The sequence below is a fragment of the Erinaceus europaeus genome, chromosome 6 (assembly GCF_950295315.1).
Source record: "Erinaceus europaeus chromosome 6, mEriEur2.1, whole genome shotgun sequence".
Classification (NCBI taxonomy): Eukaryota; Metazoa; Chordata; class Mammalia; order Eulipotyphla; family Erinaceidae; genus Erinaceus; species Erinaceus europaeus.
This window is the reverse complement of record NC_080167.1, coordinates 12,181,841-12,189,428: the sequence shown is the minus strand read 5'-3', so window position 1 is coordinate 12,189,428 and position 7,588 is coordinate 12,181,841. Positions and strand designations below refer to the sequence as shown.

The 7,588-nt window shown below is 53.5% G+C and overlaps 1 protein-coding gene across 1 annotated transcript; it reads right to left on the bottom strand.

Moving 5' to 3' along the window:
- Positions 1-249: 249 nt before the first annotated feature.
- Positions 250-7,226, bottom strand: LOC103119198 (2'-5'-oligoadenylate synthase 1-like). Its single transcript, XM_016190583.2, is given in 6 exon segments — positions 250-473; positions 1,814-1,967; positions 2,887-3,119; positions 4,868-5,049; positions 5,589-5,889; positions 6,932-7,226. Coding segments are annotated over 6 exon segments (1,065 nt in total). The 5' UTR covers positions 7,112-7,226; the 3' UTR covers positions 250-458.
- Between the last annotated feature and the right edge of the window lie 362 nt (positions 7,227-7,588).

Here is a 7,588-nt window from a genome sequence, read left to right as displayed (position 1 = left end):
GTGGCATAGCAGCTTTCAAGTAAGGGTTAAGGAACAGTTTAGGAGGAGGTTCATAAGCCTTGCTATGCTCATGGCCCACTTGGGAGTTGCCATGTCACAAGGAAGGCTCTGGAGCTGTGGTGTCCCCCACCCCTAAGCCCCTGTCTATCTGATTGAAAAAAGTAGGTTTTGGATCAGTGGAACTGCATATGTTCAAGGCCCTGGTTGTGCAAGTACACAAAAAAAAGTACACAAAAAAATACCATACATTACTTTTTTTGTGTGGTATTCACTATGATCACTATGCTAAGCATAACATCCATAACATCATGCAGGGCAAGGACATCATCCAAGGGGTATTTGTCACTGGGATACTGTTTGTCTCATCGTGAGTATAAGGCATCTAGGGAAGGTCGATCTCCTGGCATGTTCAGAAGCCCTGGAAGAATCCAGGCCGCTGCCCTGAATACAGGACATGCTCAATCTTCTGACGGCTGAAAGGGAAAACAAAGGTGACATCAGAGGGCTGTGGCCTTGGTCTCAGTGAGCACTTGTGGGGAGGACTGGGACTGCCACTTGTACCCCTCCCCCCCAGGTCCTGGGTGCCAGGGAGGTGGTCTTTGCTGAGAGGGGATGTCCTGTCTGCACTGGCCCCTTGCTCAGGCCCCTGTCCTCACTGGGTGACACATTCTGTAGACAAATGTACTGCCACTGAGTTCCCCCCGGGTTGACACCTGCTATGACATGTAAAGGCCTGGTCACCTCCCTTGCTCATGCAAGTGGTCTCTGAAGACCCTGGCACATGGGGATCTCATGTAAGGCCTGTGAATAGACTCGCTACACCCCCAACTGTGTCCTTCCGGAGTCCCTCCCCACTCTTAGATGGGTGCCTCTTCTAGCGTACTCCTCCAGCACCCATCCTGCACTCTGAGCTCCATCTCACTCTGCCTCCAAGACCTCCAGTATCATACTAGCCTCATGGGCCTCCCTGGGAGTAGAGAGTCCCGTCTCCTCCTCTGTCCCCACTCAGCTGCAGGGCTGGCTGTCCCATGGTGAAGGAGCTCTGGCCAGGGAGCCCCCAGGTCCAGTCCCAGCCCTGGCCCAACAGTTGCCTCTCTGAGCCTCTGTGAGTTGCCCTAGGGGGTGTTGTCCTAACAAAAATCTCTAATTGCACTTAAAGAGATTATGTGGGTTAAACACATGAGACCAGTAAGTTCATGATGTAGGTATGTTCAGTTTGTTTTTGTTGTTGTTCATTCACTTTTTGCTAGAGGAAGGAAGAAACAGAGAAGGAAATACAGAGAAAGAGGTATACTTACAGCCCTGCTTCACCACTTGTGAAGCTGCCCCCCTGTAGGTGGGGACCAGGGGCTTGAATTCGGGTCCTTGTGCATTGTAACTTCTACCAGGTTTTATTTTTAAATAAGATAATTAAAATATTTATTTATTATGTGAGATGGAGAGAGGAAGGAGTAGTACACTATGGGGGCTGGACTGGTATCCAATGGGGCCTCAGGCAGGCACACTGGTGTTGTAAGAATGAACTCTCTCCTCACAGAGAAAATGTGTGTGAGCCAGAGAAGCCTGAGCCCATGGTGGTGGGGTGTGCAGTCCTGCTGCTGGTTTCATTTGTTATTAGCATCAAAGGACAGTCGACTGGGGTTGTTGACTGAGCTACCTCTGGTCCTGGTACAGCCGGAAAATGTATGCAACCAGTGAGCTCTAGCAAGAGGCAACTCTGGGAGCGTGGTCCACAGCTATGTACCCCAAGCTGTCCCAGCAGAGGGGGGGTGGCGGGAGGGGGCAGAATGCTGAGAGGAAGCAGAGGTCTCACCTGCACATTCCAGGCCTTCACTGCGGACCCATCCAAATTCCTAAAGCAGGGGTAGCTCAGCCAGGTGCGGGCCTCTTCTGCCAGCCGCACCCAGGAACTTTGGTCACTTCCCGCCACGTTCCCTGTGGGGTCAGCGGGGTCCAGGATCACGGGCCTAAAGGGAACATGCAGAGGGACAAGTGAAGGCTGGGTTGTGTCTGGGTGTCCAGATGCCCCTGGAGGGAGAGGCTCAAGCCCACCAGGTACGAGGGGGGAGCAGCAGGCAGGTCCTGGGGTGTGTGCTCAGTCTCCTGGCCCTGGGCAGGAGACACCAGGAGAGTGAGCTGTGGGCCTGGGGTGACAGCCTAGGCAGACTCTCACCTGGGACCTTCCTTGGTGCCTGCCCTGGGAAAGCTCACTCAGCCTCCCTTGACCTCAGTTTCCCCTTCTCAGAAATGGGGAGATGTGAACACAGACTCAGAGCCTGTGAACTGCTCAGCACAGGGACTGGGAGAGAACAAGGGGACAAGACCTGGCAGGGAGCATGATAAGAAACATCAGTATTATATTTAAATGTGTTGACCTTCTAGAGAACGTGTATTTCTTTTTGCACTGAGAGCTCCCCATCCGCCATTTCACAGCTCTCGTTACACAGCTTCCCTCTAAGTTCAGATGGAGAGGGATAAAGAGAGACAGGGAGACACAGAGAGAGAGACCACAGCAGGGCTCTAACAGCCATGGAGCTTCTTCATGTAGTGCCGGGGCCTGTTGCTACGGGGTCCTCCTGCTGGGTGAGTCTGTGCTTCACGGCCCTCTACTGGCACCAGTCTTTTGGGTGGTTTGTTGAACCCCAGGAGCAACTGTCATCATTGCTACAGCTCACAGTTCAGTTACTCACCCACCGTCTCTGAGTTTGTCTATGGCCCTTATCTGCCCCGAGGGCTGGAGGTGGCTACTAAAATCAGGGGGGCAGCAGTGAAATGCCAGCCTAGTAACATGATGGAGACCCTCCCTTCCTCCACTGCCCTGAAGTAGGGCTGTGTTCTGGGGCCCCTGGTGAGGGGGGCCTGGCCACAGGGGGTGGGGCATAGTACCTGGGTTTGCTGAGTTGCCTCCGCAAATATTTTGCAATAATGTCGTTTTCAAAGTTGTAATACTTTGTCCAGTAGATACAAAGCTTCTTGTACTTCAGGACTAATTCCAAGACTGTGCGAAACCCCTCAGCTGTGTTGAAATTTGGGTTCTCACCGGCACGTTCCCACGCATAGACAGTCAGTAGCTCCAGGGAGTACTGAGCAGGCAGTGGCTTCCCACGCTTCTCCTTGCACTGAGGAGAGAAACACGCATCAGCGCTAGGGTCTGCCCAGCCTCAGTCTCAAGCATATCCCTAGAGGGGCCACTAGGGCACAGTCACCCCCATTCCTGAGGAGTCGGTAACTGGTTGAGCTGCTATGATGGAGACCACGTGGCCCACAGAGTCTAGACGGTCACTATCTCGTCCTTCGTGGGAGCAGTTTCCTGACCCTCCCAGGAGCTGGGCTCTGGGCCCTGACTGAGGGGCTGCCCCCTTGTCTGGTTCTGGGCATACAACTTAGAGTCCTGGCGTCTGCTTTTTTGGTCTGCTAGGGGAGCTGGAATAACAGCATCTTCCTCAGAAAGATACTATCTTCTTCTTCTAGCGTTTGCCCTTCTTCCGTAGCCAGTTAGCAGCGTCAGGTTGAGCCTGATGTAAAGTTTCGAGACCTCCTTTGAATCTGGAGAGGTGGCAGTCGTTGACTATGTGGGTCATAGTCTGTCTGGAGCCGCAGGGGCAGTTCGGGTTGTCTCTGGCTCCCCAGTGATGGAACATAGCGGCGCACCGGCCATGGCCTGTTCGATAGCGATTGAGGAGGGCCCAATCATAACGTGCTAGGTCAAAGCCGGGTTGACGCTTGCAGGGTCTGTGATGAGGTGTTTGTTCTTTACCTCAGCTGACTGCCAACTCTGTTTCCAAGAGACTGGAACAGAGAAGTTCAGTGTAGGCGTAGGGGACCAGAAAGATACTATGACATGCACTGACAGGAAGGGCCTGCAGGGCTCCCAAGAGGCTAGAGAAGCAAACTTCCTTTTTCTGGAGAAAGAAAAATAATTCTTAAACTCATATAATTTCAGAAAGAATTTTAAATCCAATCACCAGCACATGAAGAAGCAAGTCAGCAAGCAATAAACAAAAGAAAAAAGAGAAAACAGTGACGCCGCACAAACTTTAACAGTGAGGGTCAGAAAGAGGAAGAGCAAGCAGGGGCAGATATCTTATCCCTCCCCTCCCCACACCCCCAGTAGAAGAGGAGTTCCCTTCGTAGAAGCCACCAGGGGCACAGGGGGTGTGGGGAGCCTGGGAAGGGGAGCAGGGGTGGGGGTACAAAGAGGTCCAGGCAGCTCACCCAAGGCCTGGGGCAGGAGGGGGACAGAGGGACAGAGGTGGATAAATGTGTTCTATCTAGCTTAGGTATTACCGGTGTTTGCTTATGGAGGTTCTAAAATGAGGGTTTCCATGCACCCCCCCACAAGAACAGTCATAAGCAAAGCCCCCATGTGTGGCCTGTGTACCAGGAGCTGACTGGGGCCTGTGTGAGTCAGGGGAGCCTGGTTTAGGCAGAGTCACAGGAGGGAGAGTGATGTCACTTCCCGGGATGTGAGGGGCCAGCATGGAGGAGACCCCCCAGGCCCCTACCTCTCCTCCCTCCCCTCCTCCTCCCATCCTGCCTCCTGGTCCCAGCCTGGCTCCTCCTCACCCACTTCCCCTCCTCCCTCCCCTCCTCCTCCCATCCTGCCTCCTGGTCCCAGCCTGGCTCCTCCTCACCCACTTCCCCTCCTCCCTCCCCTCCTCCTCCCATCCTGCCTCCTGGTCCCAGCCTGGCTCCTCCTCACCCACTTCCCCTCCTCCCTCCCCTGCCCTTGTCCTCATTCTTTGGGCTTCTCCCTTCTCCCCTCCCCCATCCTCACTCATTCATCTCTGCCTCCTCTCCTCCCTCCTCTCTTAACCACTCCCCTCTCCTCCTGGATCCTCCCCCCATCTGGGCAGGGGGACCCCACCTTCTGGAACCAGTGCTTCACCAGGCGAATGAGGCTCTTCAGCTTGGCTGGACGGTCCCTCAGGAAGGCTCTCTGCAGCTCCGTGAAGCAGGGGGAGAACTCGCCCCATTTCCCCAGGTCCTCACACTCTTGGATGAGCCGGGCATAGATTTGGGGGTTGGGTCTGTGGCCATTCCACTGACCTGTTAGGAAACATTCCACAGCTTTACAATATCAGAGCTTCTCTGAGGACCCTTCCGGTCACTCTGTGTGTTTTCCCAAACCGTATGACTTCTTATGCTGATGCCCCAGAGCTTATGCTCCCTGTGCAGATGGGCCTGCAGCTTATACATGACCCCAGCCCTCAGCTCAAGTTTACTGAGGTGTTCTTGTACTTGTTCTTGTAAAAAGATGAAGCCAGCATCTCAAACTATGTGCAGATCCACATGCCCGGGTTCTAGAAAGCTACCAACACATACCCTCTGTGTTCAGGAGAACTGGGAAGGCAGGCAGGGCTCCAGGAAGGAATGGTCTGTCCCCCTCCTCCTGTGGGCTTGCTGTCTCTTATCCCCCCTTTCCTGGGGTTGGGGAAGGCCACAGTCATGGCAGCCCATGAGGGACACTGAGGTCTCTGCACTTGGAGAGACATACTGTTTTCCCTAGACTCTTCACTGCAGCTATGAAAAGAGAAAAGCCCTGGCAGGGGAGACCGCTGGAACCCCATGTGTCTGGGGGTGCTTACCTAGGACGTCAAAGGCAGGCAGAACATCAAACTCCACCCCCTCTCGTTGCCAGCCATAAAACGTTAGGGATCTGAGCACAAAGCTGAGAGCTCAGGGTCTCTCGTATCTTGGATTCTGGACCTCAAACTCCACATTAAATGTTTTCTGGCTCTGACAGGCTTCCAGCTGTCTCCTAATTTCTTTGATGAAATCTCCTCGGAGCTCATACTGATCCCTAAAACTAGTGAAGTTGTTGAGGAAGACGACCAGGTCGGCGTCTGATTTGCCACCGAGGGCTGTGCCTTTGCCCGAGGAGCCACCCTGAAACAGAGAATGAGTAGGGTGACTTGTGGTGATGGGGACGAGCCTTTCTATGTAAAGAGATAGGAACAATCACTAACATGGTTGAGCCCTAGGCACTGCTCTGACTCTGTGCGGGTGCTACACTGAACATACTATCAGGGACTCTGTTTTAAGGACTTTCATTGCTAGTTCCCACTCAGAGACGGTAAAGGGAGCTCAGGAGTCAGCCTGTGCACACTGCTGCAAGATGCAGACCAAACCCCACCCAGCGGCTGTGCTCCCTGCTGTGTGTTCTTGCTCCCTGTCCTGACCACCCTGCTAACAGGCAGGCAGGCAGGCACAGGGGCTGCTGGACCAGCTCAGCTGGAAGGGCTGTGCTTTCTTTCACTGCTCTGCACAGCCTGGGCAGTGAGGTGAGTTATCCTGAGGAAAGGAGGCACAGAGAAGCTCAGTGTTTACTCAAGGTTTCACAGCACTGGGAGCCACCTGCCATCAGACTTAGAGCCCCTGCTGACAGAGACCAGCAGCTGGGGATGCTGCCCAACAGAGTCCCCAGGGTGCACACTGATTAGCATTTATTAAAAACCACAGAATGGCGTAAGGATCCTAGTTCGAGCCCCTAGCTCTCCTGCAGGGAAGTCGCTTCATAGGCGGTGAAACAGGTCTGCAGGTGTCTATCTTTCTCTTCCCCTCTCTGTCTTCCCCTCCTCTCTCGATTTCTCTCTGTCCTATCCAACAACAATGACATCAACAACAATACTAATAACAACCACAACAATGATAAAAAAAAAAAAAAGGCAACAGAAAGGGAAAAAATAGCCTCCAGGAGCAGTGGATTCATGGTGCAGGCACCTACCCCCCCCCAAAAAAAAAAAAAAACAAAGCCAGAGCACAAAGCAGAATGTCTTTCTCTCCACAAGCTGTGGTTCCCTTGTGGGTGTGATGGATCAGAATCCACAGCTCCAATGACCCGACCTTCACCCCTTCTCTGTGGAGTCGCTGCTCGATTCAGGGCCCAACCCACTCCACCCCACCCCCAGTCAAATCTGCCAGGACTCACCTTGACGACTTTAGACACCCGCACGGGGGTCCAGGCACCCTGGAAACATTTCTCCTTCAGGAAACTGCTGATGATGTGGATGGCTGCTCTGACATTTGTGCGGAAAGGTGTGTCCACCATGAGGTGGTTCTCGATGAACCTGTCCAGGTCCCTGGCTGGGATGCCACTGAGCTCTGTCATGTCACAGAGCAGGGGAGAGAGCCTGTGGGCTCGGAGCTGACTCCTGGGACCTGCAGCTGCTTTTCTCTCCCTCTCCACTGCCCAGTCTGAACTAAGTTTGGTTTCCTTTCCTTCCTAGGCAGAGCTGGCTTCTTATCCTGGGAGGGTGGAGCTCTGGCCTGGGCTGGGCTTTGGTCCCTCCCTCTTTGGTGGGGTAGGGCAATGGCTTTCTTTGCAAAACAAACATTCCCTGGTCCTGGCACAGCCCTGCCAGCTGCTTCCTCCTCTAGAAACCTTATTCGCCCAGCAGCCCAGGCTCAGTCCTCTCCAGACCACACAGCACTTGTTGCTTTGTAGCTTCTGTTAGTCCCTCAATCCAAAGGAAGCAAAATTAGTGGGCTTTGTTTTTGTTTTTGTTTTTTGCCTCCAGGGTTATCGCTTGGGCTCAGTGTCAGCTATACGAATCCACTGCTCCTGGTGACCATTTTTTTTCCACTA